The following is a 24,172-nucleotide window of genomic DNA, read 5'->3' on the forward strand; positions in this document are numbered from 1 at the left end:
AGTAAAGTGTGTAAACATTTCCTTGGTTTTAAATTTGGCATTTTGAATGTTATACAAATACACCCTAGGGGCGGTGATTGGACGAATATTCTGAACAAAAGATAACTTATGTGGCAATTGAGGTTGGCTGCTAACTTGGTTTGAATGATTTTTTTATCTATTGCACCAGCATTAAAAGAAAAAGCTGGGAAAATATAATGCAAACGTGACATTTTCCTACTTTTATAATGTATTTTTGTTATTGTCAACATATTCATAGGTTTTTCAAAAATGTTTAATACATACGCCTTTAATTTTGAGTTGTATTGGTATTAAGTCATTAATTTATTCAAGGCAAAGGACAGTGATTGGTGTGTTTTTAACCTATTGGTAATGTTTTTAGTGTATTTAAAAGCTTGGTTGTACCTCTTGTTCTGATGAAGTCAGTTTTTATTTGATGAATGCACTTAACTTGGTAATAAAACATTGTGGTTTCCATTTGTCCTACTGGTGCTTTTTTTGGTTTCATAATTAAGATTACCCAACTCAAATGGATGAATGATTATATTAGGTGCTGCTACTGTTCCTGTGACAGATCCTTAGGCTGTAAGCGCACACTGTCAAATCTTAAGCCACATCCACATTTTCCTCTGGAAGAAATTACTGCTGCTGCTATATGGTCAACCTTGCATACCTTTACTGAACACTTCAGTTTTATTATCTAGAACTTAAACTTCCTTAGGAGCCACCATTCTAACAGACTGTCTTAGGCCACCCAAAGTCTGCTGGGCATTCTGTCCACCCGTTTCTGGTGTCTGGACAAGAAAAGACTAAATATACAAGTTATATACTTACCAGAATGATAAGATTTATCTGGTCTTTGTATGGACACTGGAATGACCCACGCACCTATCTCATAGGTTCATAGGTAGGTACTGTGCTATCTGCCCGAAGGCATTTATAAGCCTATCCAGAATGTGTTGGCTTTTGCCGCCCCCTTAGATTAGCTCCCTGTGCCTCTGTCCAGCAGAGCCCCTGAAGTGATCCCCAGGGTAAACTTTCTGTTTTCCATCCACTCGTCAAGGTTTCTCTTCAAGAGTGTTAGCGAGGAGCTGTGCCTAATGTAGATTGGAATCTTGTTCCAAAGCATGGGAAGTTTCTGAGACAGGAATCTATCCCTCCAGCATGTCTTATTTATTGTTGATATGAGGTTTAGATCCCTAGAGCGTGTGGCTCGAGGGGATAATGTTTTCTTTAGGTGGAGCATGTCAATCAATTCTGGGTTGGACATAGCCTTGTATGTCAGGCAGAGATCACCTCTGAGTAGGCGGTATGCAACCGAGTACAGCTGGAGTTTCTTCAGTCGAGCTGCAGAGGGCATCTGTTTGAGGCCAGTAATCTTCTTGGTGAGGTACTTCTGTGGTCTTTCCAGCTGTTGCAGGTGTCTTGTAAGGTACATCCCAAATGGGGCATTGTACTCTATGATGGGTCTGATGAGTGATGAGTAGAGGGGCAGAAAGACCTCTTTTGATCTGGATGCATACTCTTTTGTGATTAGGTTGGCCACATAGAAGGATTTCCTAACCACTTTGGCAATGTGATTATCAAAGGAGAGATTACTATCTACTTGGGTCCCCAGATCCCTTATTACATTTTCTATATTTAGGGAACTACCACCTATGTGGTAGATTGTGTGTACTCTGTTTTTTCCAAAGGGGATGACTAAGCACTTTTTGGCTTTTAGCTTGAGGCCATGATTTTGATACCAGGTATCCGTCTCAGTGAGACCCTTTTGGAGGATGTCTGTGTCAGCCAGAGAGTCAGTTATAGCCCCTAGTTTGCAGTTGTCTGTGAACTGCCATAGTCCTCCTGTGCTTGCCTGTACCTCTGAGAAGTATATGCCGAACAGGAGGGGTCCTAGGACTGAGCCCTGGGGAACGCCACTTGTAACTGGTTTAGAGTCAGACCTAGCTCCCACAACTCTGACCATGTGGGTTCTGTCCGTGAGCCAATTGGCAGCCCATCTTGTGACATAGGAGTTTATGTTCAGGCTGGTGAGCTGGTCTATAATACCAGAATGGGGAATGGTGTTGAAGGCCTTTGCGAGGTCTAGATATGCTGTGTGTACCACCTTTCCCTCGTCTATAACCTTGGTAACTGTCTCAAAGTCGTCCACCAGGTTTAGGAGGCATGATCTGCTCTTAACAAAGCCAAACTGGATAGGGTTCAGTGTTTGGAGGTTCCCAATGTCTCTGTTAATGAGCTCCATGATGATGCGCTCCATAGTCTTGCAGACCAAGCTAGTCAGGCTTATAGGGAGATAGTTCCCAGGGTCTGTTGTGGCTCCACCTTTGTGGAGTGGAATAACAGTTGCTGTGTGCCACTCTATGGGTACATAGCCCGTGGAGAGGCTGAGTTTGAGCAGTGTGTTTAGGTGAGGGGTTAGTTTGATTTTGAGCTCATGTAGGACGCAGCCTGGGACACTGTCTGGTTCCATTGATGCTGTGTTTTTGGCTTTGGAGAGGGCTGTTTTAGCCTGAGTGTCTGTGATTTCAGGGACTCTACATTCTTCTGGTATGGTTATGGGCCCTTTTGGGGGTGAGAGGGGGGTGGTTTGCGCTGAACCTGTCTGCCAGGATGTTGGCAATATCGGTTGGTTCAGTGTATTTTGCGCCATTCTGCATTAACTCCGCTCCATCCAGATTGTCAGTTCCAAAGTCATTGTCATCTTCAGTCATCAACAACCCCCATTTTCCAGTTTTCTGTACATGGTCAAGGTGTTGAATCAGCTGTCACCATCTGTTTTGATTCAGTGCCACACTCCCACCTTTTTCATCATTTAGGTCTGACTGTCACAGGTCTTCTCTCACACAATCCATCTCTCTCTTTGCTGGATGCCCTTATATCTTCTCCTTCCTGTCCCAAATCATCTTCAACAAATTCTCTTCTGCTTTCCTGCACATGTGCCAGAACCATTGTAATCTGTTCTGTTTAAACCTCTCTGTAATTGGAACAACTTGGCCTTCTGCACTGCTGTCCGTCGTCTTTTCCACACTACACCAAACACTACCACCCATCTCAGGCACTTAATCCCAATCACCTTTAGCTTCCTCAACTGCTTTACCTTCATTGTCTAGGTTTCTATTCCATTGAACAGTACTAATCACACTACTGGTTTGTGCTCATACTTTTCAACTTCTTTGGCATTCATTTATCACACACTTCCCTGACTTTTATCCCAGCTAGCTGCAGCTCCTCTAATTATAGCTTTGACATCATTCATCCTTCTTTTCTCCTCAATCCACTTCTCCTTGTACTTCTATTTTCTCTTCTGTCTCTATTTTAGCTTTTTCTGTTTTTCCCCATTTGCTGCTATTTATAACAGTCTTGTCTGCTATTCATCCCATGTGCCTTCAGTTTTGCATTCCATTTCCCCATCATCTGCTGAAGTTCTTGTTTAGAGTCTGTAATGGCACATTATCTGTATACAGTAACTTTGTATCTGTCTTCTCCAGCCTGTTTGCTAAAGTAGTCCATCAACAGTATGAATGGCAGTGGGCTCAGAACTAAAACCTGATGTGCACCCACTCCCACAGGGAATCCTTCTGAGAGTCCGAACACTTTCATAACATGTGTCAAAGGGTTGTTGTACATAGCCAACACTAATACTACCTATTTTTCCAGGACTTTGAACCATCACGAGACTATCAGAACCACCTAAGGATCTTATGTGCTTGCTCCAAGTCCAGGAATACCTAGTTGCACTCTTTTTTTTTTTTTTTCTCCTCTCTAGCATCTTCTCAACTGTTGTCTTAGCACATCTTTCCAGATGTTTGCACTATATGCTGGTCTTGATTTGAACTACTAAGCTCCCATCTTAATTTATACTACTGTGCAAATTTGTTCGTCAGTTGCAGTGTGATCTCTGTGAACTCCAGAGGCCTTCTTTTCCCTCGCAGTTCCTAAAGGTATAATATTATAATTCTGCCATGTGTTAGGATTTGTAAGCTAGCTAATCATCACTCAATCTAGAGTACTTCCTAGGGAAGCAGGGGATTATGGGACTGGGAAAGAGCTTGAATTTACAAGGAGTGTCTTTGCTACAAAACAAGTGCCAAGGTAACCAACCCACCAGTTTTCAGTTTTTGGACAGACACCAGATACATCTAATGTTCTGGTAAGTACTTAATTTGTATTTCTTTCTTTATCAGCTTCTGTCTTTACAGTGTTTCTTTAATCTTGCTTGTTTGCATTCTTTTCTTCTTAAAGTACCCCCACTGCCCTATATCCAGTGTTCCTTTGTCTAGCTGTTTTCAATATCATTGTCTTTCCATTTTCTGTTTCTCTCTCCTTATATTTGTGCTGACTGCTACAGTTGAAATTAAGGTGATAAAAGATCTACCCTGGCCCCCTCCAGTGGGACAACTTGACAGCAGTCCATCAAATTCTGAAGATAATGTCCCCGGTCCACCCTGTCTTCCTCAGCAACATCATCATGTATACTCTCAGCACAACCAGTACAACACAGAAGACACCAGTGATGGTCTGGAAAAGAAATCTGAAGACGACAGTACAGGCAGTTCTGGTGCGTCAAAAGTCACAGATTTCTGCATGTCTGTCTTTTGGAGTTTTGCTAATAGCATGTTGTAGCATGTTTTAAATGCACGTCTGAAACTATATAGTATTCATTTTTGCTTAGTCCTACGATATTGAAACATACTTAATGCTTAACATGCTTTACTAATGTATACACTTGTAATGTTGTAGTGAAAGAATATCTCAAGATATGTTTAATTCATCTGTGTGTTCACACGTAAACACGCATGTAAAATATTTGTGAAGCTATGTATTTGCTTGTTGTGGTGATGTGGTAGCTTTGTTTTAGTTGAGGTTCTAAATGTCCGTTGAAAAAAAAAATGTTGAAAGGTTGAAACAGAAATGTTATTCTCAAGGGGTATTTTATAACAATACCATAGTATTGCTTGAGCTAAAACCTGTGAATCTGTTACTGTTTGCTCTGAGAATCAAGTCTTCATAATTCTTTACTTGTAATAAAGGCAAAAATATGCAAGTATTGTAAGATGTGAAATTACCATTAAAACAGGAGCTTTGGTAATTTGCAGATAGGTTTATCAGTGGATATCCAAACTAACTTTTTTTAAACTTCTGAACACACACCTTGAATTTTTTTTTTGTTTTGAGTATGGTACAGGAGTTGTGCCCTTAGACCTTGCTGTGCCTCCCCTCTGTTCATCCTGAAAAAGAACACTGCTGTACAGGTTTGACCAAAGTTTTCCTACTTATTTTTTTTTCCTGCACACAATTTTTGTTAGTACTCTTTTTCATGTTGCCTCAAGTTTTAAATTCTACATCATATTTTGTTGATTTTGTGCACTGTCTCAGAGATGCCTTGGCTTTTATCACTAATAATTCTGTAAGAATTGTTCTTGTTGTGAGGAAATGGTTTGGTCTCCTTGTAACCCTGTTTAACCTATTGGGGATGTTTTTATCTCTGTTGTGATCTTCCAGGAGGTTATACTCAGTTTGATAACTTGGGTGTTTACATTGGAGTATATGAACCCTCAGAAAATAAAAATTGCAACAAAACTGGCTGTTGGTTAAGATTTTCATTGATTTTTTTACATACCAATTATACTGGAAAATACTTGCGCTAATATAGGCTCTACAGAAAGTGAGAAGATATTGCTTCCTCAATTAATTTTTTTTTTTCTTGGATCTGATGCATATTTGCCGACTCCGGTACATTTAGAGATCTGTCATCTGCTTGTCACTTCACCTTTCTGAAAGTTAGTTAGCAATTTACATACCTCTCAACTGTCCAGATTTTCACAGAATGTCTAGATTTTTGCCTTGTATATTGGTCTATTTCTCATAAAGTTTGTAGTTTTCTGGCAAATCAATGGGATGATCTGAGGATTGAAGTCACTAAATAATAACATGCATTTGCGTTTCAGAATTCATATCCCTCAGAAAATGTATGTTACTGCAAACCCTATTACTTTTGCAGCTTTCTAAGTTTAAAATCTGTCCCTATTTTTGAGCCTTTGCCCCCCCCCCCCCCCTTTGTTAGGCTTTGTCCAGATTTCTTGCACTAAGAGGTTGAGAGGTATGGCAGTTGGTCACTAAGAACTTTAATTTCCCAGAAAGCAACACAGTTCATTTCTACTTAGTAATTTCTTACTGTTGATCCTTTTAGACTGGCTTGTTTTCAGGTGTTGCCATCAGTGTGGACATCAACAAAGTCAAAGACAATAGTGGATGCACAATAGCGTACATTTGGCAGACCTAGCCTTTTTAGGGAAGTTATATAAAACGTGTGTATCTATTCATATGTACGTATATCTACTAAAACTATAGCTAGCTTGTACTCAGGCACCTGCCACTGACATCAAATCTGACATGAAGAGGTCAACCTAGGACTAAAGCTTGTAAGCTGCTTGCTGTCTCTCACCTTTTACACATAATGCACTAGCTTTCTGCCTCTCTAGATCTGCTTTTCTTATCTAAAATACTTCAAAAGAAACATCCGCTAGCGGTGCACTTTTTCAAATTGTAGTGTTTGCTGTTTAAGACTTACTTTGGTGTTTCTTAGCATTTTGTCTTTGAATATGTTGGCTGTCAGATCAATTCATTACTTTTTGGCCATGATTTTACTGCCATCTTTCCTGTCCCTAGACTTTAGTGTCTGTCCTCTCAACTCTCTAAAGGTTTTGACTTAGTTTTTGCACCATTGTATAAATTTTGATATCTTCTTTGTTAAAATGTATTTATTTGACATTGTTACATTGTGGCCAGGAAACCCCATCACAGTGGATCCCGTATGCCTTCCATACCTCCCCGATCTTCCTGTGTGGTCTCTGTAGCTGACAGAATGGCACACCTTGGATTAACATACAACCCTAGTATTATGGCACCTGTCATAGGTAGTCCAGGAAGAATCCCTCAGCCCCTCAGAGATGCCACTCTTGGCTAGAGACTGTCCAGTCAGATTCCATTGCAACAGCCTGTAGAAAGGAACCTTCTTCAGCAGTCCTATCCATTCCTTTTCATAACAAATCTTAGGCTGTGGATGGATTTGGGAAGATGGTTTACATGCCCACCATATTGACTTTGAGGACAGTAAATTGTTTGCTGTATGTGCTGCAATTCCCGCTGACACTGTTGAAATGACAGTTACTGGAAAGTTTGACTGCTGTAGTCCTGAAGTACAACTTGCAGACTCTGATGGCAACCATGACATGTATTGTAAACATCGCCATGCATCTCTCTCACATAGTTCTGCAGATGGTACAGCAAAAGCACATTCAGTGAATTTTAAAAGATCATTGGTCTTAACTGGAAGACCCTATGATGCGTTGCATTAAGGTTTCAAAGACTTGCAAGTCTAACTTGAAATAATAGATTTATACTCCAATTCTGACACTGGGCAATCTGTTCCTAGTTCCCACCCTGTGGTGACTGTTGTCATAAATGCCTGTACCCTAGGGTAAGGGAGGGAAGGTGCATTATTGAGGGCAAGACTGTGGTCACAGAGGCCAATCTGCACAAACATCCTAGAGAAAAGGGCAGTTTTACTTAATTTACAAATATTTCAGGGCTTCCTGTTTCAAGTTGCTGGTGGTTTCCATCGTGATAACACGACAGTGGATTGATACATACGCAAACAGGGAGGACCTCACTTCTCCCTTTTTGTAAAGAGGCAATGAGGGTATGGGAATGAGCTATGTTCTTGATGGCCAGCCACATCCTAGGACAAATCAATTCTGCAGTGGTCAGGCTCAGTTGCTGTTTACTGATACCACATAAGTGTAATTTTGCCTTTCTGTGGTACAGAAGATTTTCTGTTACTTACAGAAGCCTTGCCAGTGGCTTTTTCACATCTCCAACTATTGCAAGATCCAGCAACATTTTCTTCCCTCATCCCACCACTAGGTATCAGGAATGCTGTCATCCACAAATAGTGCCTGGGTCATCTTTTGTGCTTTTCTTGTTTCTTTCTCCTCTGACTATTCAGAATAGCACACCAAGCAAGTCCTTGACATTTTTTCATAGTACCACATTGGCATTGATAGGTTTGTCACTCACTGCTTTCTCCTCACCTTCTAGAGAAGCCTGTGTGTTTGAGGCTTTTCAGAAACCCTTCTGACCAACTGGAAGCCTGTTGTGGGCCACTGTAAAATCTTCAAATACATCCTTCTTGCTAATGTTACTTCTATACCATTCTCAGATGATTTAAACCTCTATACTAATTTAACTCTGTTCTACTGTTCTCAACCAGTAAACTTGTAAATATGTGTTATACATTACTCTATGTTCCTGTTCAACTTTTAGTTTTTGCTATTTTGTATGTAAAATCTGCTTACTTTGGTTCTATTTCTACTGTGTATTGTACTTCATATTATAGAGCTTGTACTATGTATTATGGAGCTTTTCTCCCCGGGCCTCCACTGAAAACGGGCTCCTTGAGCCCAGCAGACCTCCCCGGTCATCAAACTGCAAACTGCAAATAAAAATAAATAAAAAAAATCCCTAATTCAAACCACAGTTAACAAAATAGATTGCATTATGTATTTAGCAGAACATCAAAGTGGTCAGTCAGCAGTGGCCACCCTTTTCTCCAACGCTGGCAGTCAAAACTGCCACCAATGCCATCTGGCCAAATAAAGCATTAACCCTTAAAATGCCTCCTTTTAGATCTGTTTTAGTAAGCAAGATAAGCTGCTAGAATACTTTGTTGAAGCAAGAAAGCAGCAAACATTGTGGTGCTTTGAAATTAAGCTTAAGGAGTGTCTTTTTGAAAAGTATAAGTGCTTCAGAAATCCTGGTTAATTATGTTGCAACTCCTTACATAACTTGGCAAGTATTTTGCCACATTACATGTCCATTCCAACAAAAGTTAAGCTTGGTTCATAGATAGTTATTAGGCTGTTAGTCTGCAGACGATTGCAAGCCTAGCCAACAACCAGAGGTCAGAATCAAACACTGTACCTTGCATCTCTGAGGTAAGTCCTTAACCATTATGTCAGGCACTCCCCATTATACCAGTGCCTCTCCCTCACAGTTGGGCTTTACTAGATTCTGTTCAAAGTTTATTGCTGTGAGAGTAACTCTCTAAGCTGTTTATGGCAATTTGTCATTTTTTTCCCTTAGGGTAATAGTATTAATTCATGTTTAATTTCTCTGAGTACCATTTTACTCTGTGCGTGTATTTGCAGTTCTGTGTAGAAATCATTTTACTCCATGCAAAGTCTTGGGTTGCTTACTGAGCATGGGTCATGGCTGAAAAGGGCCTTGATGTCAACCCATCCATCTAACAAAGTTTGAAGGAACATTCAATTTCTTACCTAAAGCTGAGACTGAAAACTAAATGAGGAGCATTGTTAATGACGTGATATAATTGTAAAATAAATGTGTACTCAAAATGGGAGTACTGTAGTGGTGACTTGAATGTTTTGATTTTGACTGTGCTTGTAAACTTAAAAAAAAAAACAGAAAACAGTATGTAAAGTTAACTCATGTCTTTATTAAGCATTTTTTTGAAACCAGGCTACTTGACAGAGATATAGATGTTGCGTTAATTTTGTTATAACTTAAGGAGTTTGGAGATGCTTTCAAAATTTGTACATTAAACCTTTGTATGCCTTTTCTTCTACTTAAAAGTGGAACTGCAGGGTAAGTAAATTAAGGATTGTTATTAACTTCAGATGCATTTTGAGCATAATTGTATACTAATAATATGAAAGTTATTTGAGCTAATGTTTCATTTGTATTAACTACTAAGTTTGAACATGTTTTATGTTTGAGAATGACTGTCTAACTTGAATTTAACAGTACATGGTGAAAGTATTGTATTAGTTTAGAAAGCACTTGGTGAAATTGACCATTGCCTTTAAGAAACTGTTTCATTCAGCTTTCTAAGGCTTGTTAATATTCTTGCAAGTAGATAAAAATCAGTGGGTGTTGTGATAGTTTTAAAATGTATTATTGTTTCTTAACATTGACTCTCTAAGGCTTGTTAATTATGAAATAGTAATGTCCTTAGAAGTAGGCCAAACAATATATATTTGAAAATGCTGTTTTATGTTGTGAATGAATGTTAAAGTAACATTTAATAACTTATGGGGAAATAACACATGATGTTAAGTTGTCCATCTCGCCTTTGTTCTTGCTGTTTGGGTTCGGAGCCGATCCTCTGCTCCGACTCTGCCATCTTCTATAGCTCGAGAGCTGTTTACTCACTCGAGGCTACCCCTTATCCCAGAATGCCCAGCATCAGCTACCCAGATCTTGTTTGCCACTTCATCTGCGAGGTTGCTTCATTACTAGCTCAGGCTTAGTATAGTTTTTTTCTATTATTATAACTGTTGTTTATGCTTGAAAATTTGTCAAGTTTTTTTATCAAGTTTTTGTCTAGATATATTACTTTATCCCTTATCGCTTTCTTGTGTGTTGTAGCTTTGTTGGCCATCGTTCCATAACTCGCAGGCCTTCTGTTTCCCCTGAACTCATTTAAATTAGAGAGTTCTCCTTCCTCCCCCTCTTAGGACAGCCGTTTAAATTAGAGGCTCTCCTTTCTGTTCCTTAACTGTAAAAAAAGACTTTCTTAGTTTTTGTAGTATAGCATTTTCTTATTGTTGTGGTTGGGAAAATGTGTAAAGATACCAAGGTATCTGGCTTCAAAAAGTGTGACTCATGCTGTCAGAAAATGTCTCTGACAGATGGGCACACTAGTTGTGTATATTGTTTGGGCACTGTTCACCTGCAGGACTCCTGTTCTATATGTCACGCTTTTAGTCCAAGGGTCCTGCAGGAGCGCAAAAACAAATTAATTCTTTGGGGATTATTGAAGCCTCATGATTCTCCAGCTAAAAGTACTCTGCCGGCGAAATCCCCTAAGTCTGTCAAGCCGTCCGCTCCACCTTCGGTGCAGACTCCTTTACTTGACCAATCAAGTATGTCGGTGCCGGATGGCACCGACAAGGCAACTCCTCCGTCGACTCCATCTGCTATTTCAGAGCCATAAGAGACTGAGGTCTCCATCCTTGGAGTCCATCCACTCGGCATCTCAGTCACCCTTATTACAGAGTGAACATAGCCATCATTCTTCCCACTCCTCTCGATCCTTTAGATTATCGGATCATGATGTGGAGAGAGTAGTAAGTAGGTTGCTTAAGTCACAGACACTGGCAAAATTACTGTCCAGCCCACCTCAACAGGTATTGGCTCCAACCGCCTCTATTTCTGTTCCTCCTCTGACTACATTTAGCTCGGAGCCGGAGACCATGGATCCGCAGGTAGTAGAACCGTTGGCGCCGTCATCATCTCTCCTTCAGTTCCGATGCTGGCTCTGATTACCTCGATTGTACCTTCTATCAAGGGATCTGGGCGCCGGAGCTCTCTCATCGGCTCCGAGGGGGGGGGGGGAGTGGCATCGGACCCTTGTCCGACCCCATTCTCCCCCTCGGAGCTTCGGCGCAGGTGAGCTCGGCTCCAACATCGGCTTTGGTGCCATCACCCTCAATGCGGAGAAGTACTCCTGTTTTTTCTGAGCCGGAGCTTTCTCTGCCTAGAGGTCGGGACATCTTTGAGGTCATGCAGAGTGTGCTGTCCCCCAAAACAGCTCTACTGCCAGCTCCATTGGCTCCTCCCCCCGTAGTGTCTGTTCCAACCTCTACTCCTCCTCCAGACCCCAAGTATTAGGGAACCTATGCCCCAGGACACCCCATTGGGTGATCCCTCTTCTTCCAAAGCCTTCCCTGGTCACTTGGAAGAGCCTCCCTGGAAGAAGTGCAAGAGGAAGCACATAGACTCCCCTGAGTCTGTCACCTCAGATACAGACATGGATGAATCGGAAGATCCCCAAGGTCTCCCTCTGAAGATGTTTCCTTTTCGGACATCCTTGAAATGCTTAGGCTTAGGCAGAGGAGGGACTGGACTTCCCTAACCCCTAGTGAGGATGAGTCTGTATACCTGGACGCATTCAGTTCCCAACCTTCCACCTCCTGGGTATTTCCTCCTTTCGATCCACTCAAGATTCTTTTTAGTACCAAAAAAGATAGGGGACTGGAGACCAATACTGGATCTCAGCAAATTGAACAAATCTGTACAAAAAGAAAAGTTCCAGATGGTGACACTGCAGTCCATTTTCCCTTTTCTGGGTCAGGACAATTGGATGTGCTTGATAGATCTTCAGGACGCGTACTACCATATCAAGATGGACAGAAGCTCCAGGAGGTGTCTTCTCTTCCGGGTAGGGGCCAGTCATTACCAGTTCAGAGCTCTGCCCTTTGGTCTCACCTCAGCCCCCAGGGTGTTCAAGTGTATGGCAGTAGTCACAGCTCACCTGAGGCGTCAAGGATTCCAGGTGTTTCCCTATCTAGTCGACTGGCTCCTGATGGCTACCACCAGGCATCAACTCTTATGGGGATTATATAATCACATCATGCACTCAACTAGGCATTACAGTAAATTTCAAAAAATCTGTCTTGTTGCCCTGTCGGTCTATCACATACATAGGAGCAGAATTGAACACAAAAGAAATGTTTGCAAGATTACCACAGGAAAGAGTTTCCACTATTCGTCAACAAGTGTTGATTTTAATGCAGAGCAAAAAGATTCAAGTCAGATATGTCCTCCAAGCTCTAGACTCCATGGCAGCTGCCATTCTTCTTGTCCCATTAGCGCGTTTCCACATGAGAATCCTTCAGTGGCTTCTTTTCACGTAGTGGTCTTTCCAGGAGCTACCCATGTCTCACATGATCCTGATCACAGAAACATGCAAAAGGCACCTTTCTTGGTGGATGGTCTTCCCACTGGGAATTCAGGGCAGACCTTTCATACAACCCCCTCCGGTAGCCACAGTGACTACAGACACCTCCCTGATAGGGTGGAGGGGCATTATCTAGGCAGGACAGTCCAAGGCACTTGGCAACCTCACGAGTACCATCTGCATATCAGTGTCCTAGAATGAGAGCAGTGCTCCTAGCATTGCAAGCCCTTCAAGACTCTCTTCCTTCCGGGACCATTGCAATCCAAATGGACAACATGTCAGTGGTGTGGTACATCAACAGGGTGGGACCAGGTCTTACCCCATGTGTCGAGAAGCACTCAGACTGTGGCAATGGGCGATTTCCTCCCAACGTTTTCTGATAGCAACGCACATCTCTGGGAAATCCAACGTCATAGCGGACAGGCTCAGCGGAGCTATCCTCATGCCTCATGAGTGGTCTCTGAATCAAGAAGTTGTGGACCTTATCTTCTGCAAATGGGGACAGCCTTGCTGCGACCTAGTTGCCACTCCTCTCAACAACAAATGCAGCAGCTACTTCTCACTACTTCCTCTTCCAGGTCATATACCCAGAAATGCTCTAGTCCACGATTGGCCTCAGCGACTCCTTTACGCTTTTCCCCTAATACCAAGACTCATACAGAAAGCAAAATCGTTGGGTTGTAAAATGATCCTCATTGCCCTATATTGGCCTTGACAGATATGGTTCCCGTTCCTGCACCTCCACCTTCTGGATCAACCATGGATTCTGGACCCATTTCCAGATCTTCTGATTCATCAGTCAGGCAGGTTGCACCAATCCCTTCAAACTCTCCAGCTCACAGCTTGGTTACTCCACTTCCAACCTTAGCCAGGCTTTCCAGTATCTCCCCAGCAGTCAGTGATATTATTGTTTACTCACATAAGTCTACTACAAGGAAAACGTATGCTAGTAAATGGAAACGGTTTTCTTACTGGGCAGAATCTAGAAATTTGGATCCTTTCTCAGCCCCAGTCCATGAAATTCTTGAATGTCTAGCACAGCTTTTTCAGTCTGGTGCAGCTTCCGCTACCATTTCTAATTTTCATATCGGTACATTTAACTCTAGCATAATGTCTCATAAGCTGTGCAAGGTCTTTGAGAGGAACATCTCTTCTTAGACCCCCAGTTAGAGATCCTCCTCCTTGGGATCTCAATTTAGTTTTAGCTTCCTTAATTTTGCCTCCCTTTGAACCGGCAGCATCATGTTAATTGAAATTTCTTTCTTGGAAGACACTTTTTTTCTGGTTGCTATCACTTCAGCTAGACGTGTCTCAGAACTTCAAGCACTGTGTGTTCATCCTCCTTACCTGGTGTTTTACAAGGACAGAGTTTCTCTGAGGACCAATCCATCCTTTTATTCCTAAAGTCTGCTCAGAGAACAATTTAAATCAATCCATAGATCTCCCAGTTTTCTTTCCCAATCACAGCAACAAGGCAGAATACAAGCTCCACCAATTGGATGTGCACAGACAATTGCATTTTTACCTTCATAGAACTAAGGAACTAAGAAAGTCAGACCAGTTATTTCTTTCTTATGCTTTCAACAAACAAGGCCTTCCAGTTTCTAAGGTGACCTTATCCAGATGGTTATCTGATACTATTTCCTTTATTTATCAGTTACAAAATAAAGAGCTGCCAGCTGAACCAAAAGGTCATTCTACTAGAGCATTAGCCACCTCTGTAGCTTTTCAGTCTAGGTTGCCCATAGACTCTATCTGTGCAGCTGCCACTTGGGCAAACCCTCACACTTTTATCTCTCATTACAAGGTGGATATGGTCTCCCGGAGCAGAGCTTTTTTTGGTTCTACTGTTCTGAAGAGTCTGTTCCAATGAGCCAACCGGGATTTTAGGTGCTATGGACGCTGTCCCAAACAGCAAGAATGAAGGCAAGATGGACAACTTAACATAAAGATGTTATGTACCTACCATAACGTTCCATGTTAGTTGTCTTCATCTCACCTTCCTTCTTGCGTCCCTCCCTCCTTCCCCCTTTCTAGAGGATTGAGAGGAGTTCCTTTTTGTTTTTCACTGGCTGAGTATCTTTTATTACTTCACATGCCAGGTAATTTATGACTCTTTCCTTGTTTGTGTATTGGACAACCAGTTTGTAGGTAACTGGTTACTCTACTTGCGTCTAGTGTGCGCTATCACAAACGAGATCTGGGTAGCTTACGCTGGGCATTCTGGGATAAGGGGTAGCCTCGAGTCAGTAAACAGCTCTTGAGCTATAGAAGATGGCCGAGTCAGAGCCGAGGATTGGCTCCAAACCCAAACAGCAACAAGGAAGGCAAGATGAAGACAACTAACATGGAACGTTATGGTAGGTACATAACTTCTTTTTTTTTTTTACTTAATACTGGAATAGAAGTAGGTAAAAATCAATTAAGGGATAAAAAACTGAGCTTAAGAATCAAGACAGAAATGACATTTAATAACATATTCTGAAACTTACCATATTTGTTTAGAATGCATAAAGGGAAGATCATCTGAGCCTTAAATAAGCAACCTTTTTATATGTGTGATAGTGTATGCTCCAGTTGAATTAGGTTTGAAATTATCTTTCCTGTAAGATGAGGTCATGGTGATCTGGTAGAGAGCCTGAGCTAGCTCTACCCAGCATATTGTAATCATTCTGTTGGGGCAAAGGTACAGCCCACAAGCCGTAGTGCAAATTCTGGAAAACAGCAACAAAATCATTGCAACTGGGAATAATAAACTGACCATGTCTAGACCAGTAATCCCTCTAGAGCCAACACTCAGATCTGATCAAGGGAAGTTTGCACTTAGTTCACATTGTTTGTCTGAAACACTTTCAAGTGGCAAGACAAGCTAGGCTGGTAAACATACCCACCACCTGGAAGAGTGTTGTGGGTCAGTTCACTTCTGTGAAGCTCTAACAGGAAAAGTACAAGGACTTCTTTCAGGAGATCTCCACTCGTAAAAATGTAAAATGCTCATCTAACAAAGACCTCTCCTCAAGCAAACTGATATGATGCCATCTGTGTGCTGACCTTTATTCCTGTACTGTAGTTCATCTGGGTGAGATGCACAGAGCATGTGTGTCTTGGGGCTAGGAAAACTAAAGGTAGTGGTGGTGGTAGAATGACATTACAACTGATATGTCTTGTCTTTTGTTTGGAGAGCTAACGACTTGAGCAACCCCAAATCCCATCATAATACAATGAAATTATTTTAGAAGAGCTGCAGTTTCCTCGTTAACCCTGTCATTGAAGTAATCAGGAACTGACCATCTGAGCAACACCAGCATAGAAGGCGACAGCATAGGTTTTGAACTCCTGAAGGAACATCCTTGCACATCTGGGTCAGATGGTAGGTTGAGGGTGGGCAGAATCACCACAAGAATAAGTCTATAGCAGGAATCAAGCCAGGTTTTTGTGATTAATGCCAGGTCAGCAACATGGATTACTTCCAGTGCAAATCATTCAAGTGTCCAGTTTCCTGACATCTGCAGGCGTTCCTTAGCTTAGATAGGGTCCTTTCTCCTGTTGCCATTTTAAATTTTGGTCTAAGGGTTAGGTTTCCCTCTCGAGTCATCCCTGAGGGAGTAATTTTGTTTGAGTTTAGTTTTTAAGGGTTTGAGGCACTAATCTAGTTTATTTTATAGAGTTTTGAACTAAAGAGGAGGGTGGCCATGTTTTCATAGGCAGCCAAAGCTTCCAAGTAACTGGAAGTGGTGGGTGTGGCTGTCTAGAATGATTAACCCACATTCTTTACTGTATTTTGTGTGTATTTGCACCAGATTGGAAAGTTATTAGGGGGTAGGCCATACTCCATTATAGGTATTAAGATGGTTTTCTAGCTAATACGTCCTGGGCAGTAGGTCAAAATAGATGGGAGATTTTATAACAACTTTTGATCTGACAATATTTTAAGAACATTTTCAATTTGTTTGGGAAAGGTGACAGAAGGGTGTGATGTCATGGGCTTACACTAATGGCAGGATATTGCCCTGAGATTCAGTGATGACCATAGAAGTGAGCCTAATCAGTTACTGTGTGAATCCAAAGATCATCAGGTTAAATTTAGCTATGTTAATCAGTAGTTTGTTATAGGTCCAGTTGTCGAGGGCAGTGAAACTGTTTTGCAACTTTGAGTATGAGGAGGTCCGTACTTGATTCTTGAAGTAGACAGTCATTGGAATATAAAATTATTTTCATGTTTGACAGATATGAGGTTAAGAAAAGAGAGAATAACTCTGCACATTACTGATTGAAGGACTCCTGTGTTTCTGGTTTCTGCACTAAACAGAGAATATCTGGAAAGTTCTGTTTTTGAGGTAGCTTTTGAAACTTTGTAGTAACAGGGTTCCAAAGTTAAACTTGTCAAGTTTATTTACAAGAAAGTTGTGACTGTTTTGAAAGCTCCGGGTACGTAAACCTCCACTTAACTTGAAATTATTAATGTTGAAAAGTAGCCGAATATCTGTATATAGATAGATATTTAGAGAGAGAGAAAACAGTCATAGTACTGAGGGAGTAATGAAATTTGTGATAGTCATCACAAAGGCCATATTTGCAAATATACTCAAACAGTTGTTTGTAGGCGAATTTTTCAAAAGTTTTTTTTTAAGAGGCAGAGATTAGTAGTAATCTTTAAATTCCTTGTATGAGAGCACATTAAAAAAGGTACGTTGTAATATGTATTACATTGTATTGCATTACATTGTTTCATTTGTTAATGTTTAATTATGTAAAATTCCAGCACTTTTCAACACTGTGAAATGCTGTGATTTTGCAAGATTTTAATTTTAAAAATAACTCCCTGATTCTTAAATATATACATAAATGCATTATGTGCAAAATTTTGTATTCCATTCTCTCATTGCCATAATTCGTAATTATAGATTGCAGTAATGACAAGTGGCACTTAAAAAATATGGGTTCCTATCGCGTGATCGAAAATTGTAAACGGCGATTGCGTATTGAGCAAACCCAATTGGTCGAAATGTCTCACGCGTAACACGGAAATCACCGTAGGGAATATTTTCCCTTTACTTCAATGCAGTGCAATCTCTGAGTAGGAATATTTAAGTAGCGGGGGTGTGGGTGGCTTGCCCCCCTACCTACAGCGTTTAGGTAAGTATATATATTTTTTTATTATATTTTAAAAATTTCAAACATCGGTCATATGGTGTCGACCATATGGATATATATATATATATGTGTGTGTGTGTGTGTGTGTGTATATATATATATATATATATATATAATATTATATATTTATATATTATATTTTATATATATATATACACACACACACATCTTTAAATGACTTACTCATAGTATATACTAGTGTACAGCATGCACCATGTGACCAGCTAAGTCATTGTGTGACATGACAATACAGCATAACAGAGAATACCTACTGAGTAATATGTGGTGTTCTTCACTGCAGCAATAGCACTGGCTATACGGGTTGTATTCTGCCAAGGATGTAACAGCAAGACAGCTTCCAAAGATTTAGAGCACATTCACACACTCAAACAGTTGGTTAGCTGTAGCTGACCTTACTAAAAAAGCAGATCTGGTCACCAAACCCTTCAGAGCTTTCCTGCCATTGAAGAGAATGCTCTTCTGCGGGCTTTTGAAGAGCAGCTGTTGATTTGTGCTGTTCCTTTGCTGAGCAGATAAGTTCCCTTTGTGGGAAAACTTTCCACATTAAAATATTGCTGTTTGTTGTACTTTCCTGTTTTGGAAAGGTATTTTTAAGCTAGAAGATTGTTTTAATGGACTGTCATGAGACTTAACCTTACTTTTAAACAGAAGTGCACTTTTTTCTTGTCAATTTAAAAGTTTCTTTAAGTAATTCTAAACTATTTTTTCCTAGGGAGAAATTGTATTTATTTTACTTTTAGGGGATGGCAAAGTGTTATGAAGTGCTTTTTACTTTTACTGTTTTTTGTGCAATAGAAGTGACTTTTAAAGACTACCAGCTTTTGCTGCTCATTTTCCCAATGAAGGAGACACCATTTTCAGCTTAACCATGGAATAAATTACTGGTTCCATGATCATAGGTTCATAGGTAGGTACTAGGCTATTGGCCCTAGGGCCTATATAAGCCTAGCCAAAAAGGAACCCTGGCTTTCGCCACCCAAGAAAATTATTTTTCTGTGCCCCTGTCGAGCAGAGCCACAGAAGTGATCCCCGGGCTGAATTTCCTATCTCACATCCAATCATCAAGATTTTTCTTGAAGAGTGCTAATGAGGAGCTTTGTTTGATATAGATAGGTAGTTTGTTCCAGAGTATGGGAAGTCTCTGGGACAGGAATATATCCCTCCAGCATGTTCTGTTTATTGTGGTGACCAGGTTTAGGTCCCTAGAGCGTGTAGCTTGGAGGGATTGGGATTTCTTTAAGTGGAGCATGTCCAACAGCTCTGGGTTTGACATAGCTTTATATGTTAGGCAGAGATTGCCTCTGAGTAGGCAATATGCAACGGAGTAAAGCTGGAGTTTTTTGAGACTGTCTGCGTAGGGCATCTGTTTGAGGCCAGTAATCCTCTTTGTGAGGCATTTCTGTGGCCTTTCTAGTTGTTGTAGATGTCTTGTGAGGTACATACCAAAAGGGGCATTGTAATCTATAATGGGTCTGAGTGATGAGTAGAGGGGAACAATGGCCTCTTTTTTTTTTTTTTTTTTTTTTTTTTCCTGGATGAGAAACCTTTTGTGATGAGGTGTGCCATGTAGAAGGATTTCCTGACTACTGTGGAGATGTGATTATCAAAGGAGAGACTACTGTCCACCTGTGTTCCAAGGTCTCTTATCAAACTTTCAGTGTTAAGTAGACTACCACCTATGTGGTAGTTCATGGGTACAGAGTTTTTACCAAAAGGGATGACAGTGCACTTTTTGGCATTGAGCTTGAGGCCATGGCTTTGACACCAGGCATCTGTCTCAGTGAGGCCCTTTTGTTAGGATGTCCACATAGTTAGGAGTTTCAATTATGGCTCCTAGTTTACAGTCATCTGTGAACTTCATTAGCCAAAGACCAGTCGTCCTTCCAGCAATAAAAAGAAAAAAGTTAAGCTAACAGCCTTTGCTACCACAGCAGGCTAACAGTTTGCCTCAGCCGCAGGTGGGTCACTCTACTATGGCCATAGGTTGTTCTTCAGACCACTCATCTTTTACCCCAGATCCATCTGCTGTAGCACCCACAGCCACTGTGGATTCTGGGTTAGCCAAGTTCTCTGTGGCTTTTGGGGTCCCCTCAGAGAGCAAGGGAGAATCCCTCTTGTGGTCCTGATAGAGGGAATGGGGAAGGTTTCCCTGTTTAGTCGGAATTCTGTGTCCATCACTGGAGAAGCTGCTGCCGCCATTAGTAACGCCATTGGTCATATATTTCCTGTCAACATTAAACGGAATACTAAACATGCATCTTCAACTCTTCATGTTTCATTAGACAGGAGTAGTTTACTGGGTCTGGCAAAGGGTTTAATTCAAGATACTGATCCTTTTTATAAGATTGTTTCTGGTAAAAGAAAGAGGGGGATACCTGTTATCCCGAAGAAGTTGAAGATTTTGAATCTGGACAGGAAGAAGAAAGGACAGATATTTTTTTTTTGTTTTTTTTTTCTTCTCTGTTTTCTGAGCAGGATTCAGAGGAGAGCTCAGTTTCTGATTCTCCCTGTGGAGAGTTCTTGTTCTCTGCGACTATTTCAGGAATGTGCTCATGGTTTTAGTGGGAGGGCACTGTGGTTTCTCAGTCCTTCAGAAAATACTATGAGCTGTTACAGAAGGAATTTCCAGAATCTTCACCCATTCCTCCAGTTTTACCAGCTCTAGAGTATGTGTGTCTCATTGCCTATAATTTTCCTGCTGCCCTTAAAAAGGCCGATAGTGTACAAAGTTCCTCAATCTTTTATGTTTTCTTACACTCTTCCCTAACCTGACCCTGCATGTGTAGTTTGCTAATCCTACAGCTGCTAAGCATTTGGTTAATTCCAGTCCTACTCTCCTTCTGGCAAGGATGGGAAGATTAAGTATGGAGAAAAGTGTATGCTGCTTCAACTTTGATTTGCAGAATTTTGAAGTGTCAGGCTAATGTTAGTTTGTTCTGACTAATTGTGAAAGTATGAAGAATGTGTTGTCTGCAGTTTCATTTTGTAAGGACAAATCTGCTTTAAGTAATTTAGTTTCTGCCATTGTTAAAGTCACAAATTATTGTTTACAGTGTGTGTGTGTGTGTGTGTGTGTGTGTGTGTGTGTGTGTGTGTGTGTGTGTGTGTGTGTCTGTTGATGCTTCTTCAAGGCTGTGGTCACTGGTACTGTTTTGAGGAAGTTTGCCTGGCTGCATTCTCAAAATCTCCCTCATTATGTGAAAAATAGGGTTTTAAATTCTCCTTCTGATAGAGATTTTTTGGTTCCTGTGCATAAGAGGTGGTTATAAAGTGTGAATGGAGTAAGTTGGTACAGGGACTCGCTAAGATTTCTTAGCCATCCTTTTCTGAATTTCTAAGGGATCATTTAACCTCACCATTTAACCTTTGGCAAAAAAATAAAACCATCTCAACAAAATGCAGGTAAATGTACAGTTAAGAAGAAATGGCAAAGGGGCTCCAAAAACCTGCTAATACCAAGGACAGTCCAAGAAGTCAGAATAACTGTTCAAGGGACCTTCTTAACTTTCTTCCCTGGCATGCACTCTTTCCTTTCAGAAAGTCTGAATCTACATTTTTCTCTTTGGCTGCAGATAGTTTCAGACAAATGGGTTCTGAAGATCATTCATCAAGGTTACAGATTACAATGGAAGGAAATTCCTCTTTTTCAGGGTTAATTCCATCCACCAGACAAGACCCTTTTTCCCCCCCTGTGCTTCATCATATGCTTTCCCAGTGAGTGATTAGAATCAGTTCCTTCTTTCCAGGTTGGGAAAGGTTTTTATTTAAGAATGTCTTTAGTGCCAAAGAAAGAAAATGCTTTGAGACCAGTTCTGGATTTTTCTTTCCTAAACCTGTTTGAGATAGTACGGAAGGTCAAAATAGTGTCACTTCCCAACCTGTTACCTGTCTTTCATCATTCAAATTTCCTGGTAACACTAGATTTTAAAAGATGCTTATCGCATGCTTGTTCATCCAGCCTTTGGGCGTTTCTTAAGACTTTGTGTGTCTGGATCATATTATCAGTTCTCTGCCTTACCCTTTGGACTATCCACTGCAACAAGAGTGCTCACAAAGCACCTAGCTACAGTTATTGCTCATTGCAGGCTAGGGGTATCCACATTTTTCCATATTTAGATGACATGCTTATTTCTGCACTCTTTCAAAGTGTCAGGAGTCTCTCAGGATTTCGGATCCCCTGGCATCTACTATTCTCATGATGCCACCTACCAAGACTCCATATGTGAAAGATACAGTGGTATCTGAAGTCTCTCTGCTCCAAGCATCAACATCCTTTGTCTCTTCATATCCCCATGCTGGCATTTGTCACAAGATAAATCACTTGGTGAAGACAGCAGATATCCCTATATCTAGGTATCCTCTTCTTCCTCACTGTTGCAAAGCAGTCTAATCAACAGATGCCTTGGACTTTGCTTGGGAATCAGGTTCAGGAGGGGTAAAAGTGCAAGCTGTGTGGGACACCAAGAGCAGATGCAAGCACATTAGTATAAAAGAGAAGCTTGCTCTCATCAAGGCACTCAACTCTGAATCATCTTTGGTCCCCTGTACCTCTTCAAGTTGTTACAATACCCTAGTCATATGGTATGTCAACAAGCAAGGGGGAACAGGTCATACTCCCTTTTCAGACTAGCTGTGTTAGCTTGAGATATAGTTTCTCAGCGTAGTCTCAGTCTGCACTCATCCTCCATTCTGTCAGAGCAAAATATTGCGACAGGCTGAGCAGGGCAAGGGCATACCCTCAAATTAGGGGGTCTTCCAAGAGTTTAGCCATCTGTAGGGAGTTCCTAAAGTAGACCTGCTTGCTTCCTCTCTGAGCAATTAGCTGACAGGATTCTGCTTTAGGACTCCATGCAAGAAGACCTGGAAGATGTATGCCTTTTCTTTTCCTTGGGCAGGAATGTTCCTGTATGCTTTTCTAACCTTTTCACTGATATCCAGAGTACTAAAGATTCAGAAGGAACCCCCCCCCCCCCAGATCATTGTTGTGACTCCCTTCTCACTCGGGCAGCAATGGATGTTCTTCGTGTTTCACTGTTGCAGTCATTATATTTGGGTTATCTGCTTGCAGTAGCTCTCAGTCGGCCTAATTAACAATGTCTTGGGTCCTGCGTCGGTTGCTGTCCCTTCTTCCATGATGTCAGGTCGTCAGGGGTATAAAGCATGCCATTACATCAGTCTTTCTTGCCGTGCGGTGCCCGAACCAGAAGCAGTTCGCAAGTGCTGGTTGGCCGACTCCTGAAATTTTCGTTTTCAAGTTTCAGAACCGAAGTCTTCAACTAAAGCTAAGTACTCCGTTGGGGAAACTTTTTCTTGCTCCTTCCGATGTCAGTAAAAGTTAATAATTGCATTACTTGTGGAAAGCAAATACCTCCCAAAGATTTTCATTTGTACTGTATTCCTTGCCTAGGCCCTGACCACGACGTAACTTGCTGTCGGTTTTGTGCTTTATTTAATCAGCGCACTATCCGTCGTCTGTATATTTTCGCCTCTAAATATTTTGGTTCCCGGTTTAATTATCAAGAAATGTCGTTTGTTAGCCATCCGACTACCGGGATTCCAAAAAAACACAAATATAAAGACAGAGACAGGCCACTGAGGTCCAAAGCTGCCAAAGATGCTTCTCCTAAGTCAGTCACCAGTTCGCGGGTACTTAGTGAGGAGCTTTCGCAGCCCCTGATACCTGCTACTTCTGACTCGCAGGCCTCTACTGAGACCAATTCGGAGTCTGGAATGCTGCGAGATGCTTCAACTGTGGAACCTTCGGGACTCTCTACCTTGGATGGGTCTGGAGCCGCTGTGCAGGCAATGGCTTTGGAGGGTGTATTCAGGCCTACTGACTTGCATATTAAACAGACGCCTCCTTCTTCATTTAGGCCAAAATCTCGAACCATGCCTAAGAAACCAATGCCCAGGCCACATGCTCAGGCCTCTATGCCTAAAAAACAAATAAGAATGGCTGAAAATCTTATAACTCTAATCAGGGGAAGCCAACCACCCCCCCCCCTTCTAAGAGACCTAGGACTGAAGTTGTTTATGAATCTTCTGACTAGGATTCTGATTTTTCTGATTCTTCTGATGATCTGGATTTGCCCTTATCTACTTACGAAGATTCTGATGTAGAGGACTCTATTCCCTCTGCTTCCCCTCCAGAGGATTTTTCTTTTGGTGAGACCTTACATACTTTAAGGGAGCATTTCCACTGGGAAAGCCAGGATTTTTCTGATTCAA

At 41.3% G+C, this 24,172-nt stretch overlaps 1 protein-coding gene across 3 annotated transcripts in view; it reads left to right on the forward strand.

Annotated features, from left to right (window-relative positions):
* Positions 1–24,172, forward strand: part of SHF (Src homology 2 domain containing F) — a 998,232-nt gene that overhangs the window by 558,817 nt on the left and 415,243 nt on the right. For 2 of the 3 annotated variants that reach the window (XM_044077854.1, XM_044077855.1), the window contains exon 4: positions 4,355–4,564. The exons of the other annotated variant lie outside the window; for it this stretch is intronic. In XM_044077854.1, coding sequence (XP_043933789.1) covers positions 4,355–4,564 — 210 coding nt within the window. The remainder of the gene's footprint in view (positions 1–4,354; positions 4,565–24,172) is intronic. 3 annotated transcript variants of the gene reach the window in all.

The sequence above is a fragment of the Protopterus annectens genome, chromosome 7.part0 (genome assembly GCF_019279795.1).
Source record: "Protopterus annectens isolate FY-2018-M chromosome 7.part0, PAN1.0, whole genome shotgun sequence".
NCBI classification, from domain to species: Eukaryota; Metazoa; Chordata; order Ceratodontiformes; family Protopteridae; genus Protopterus; species Protopterus annectens.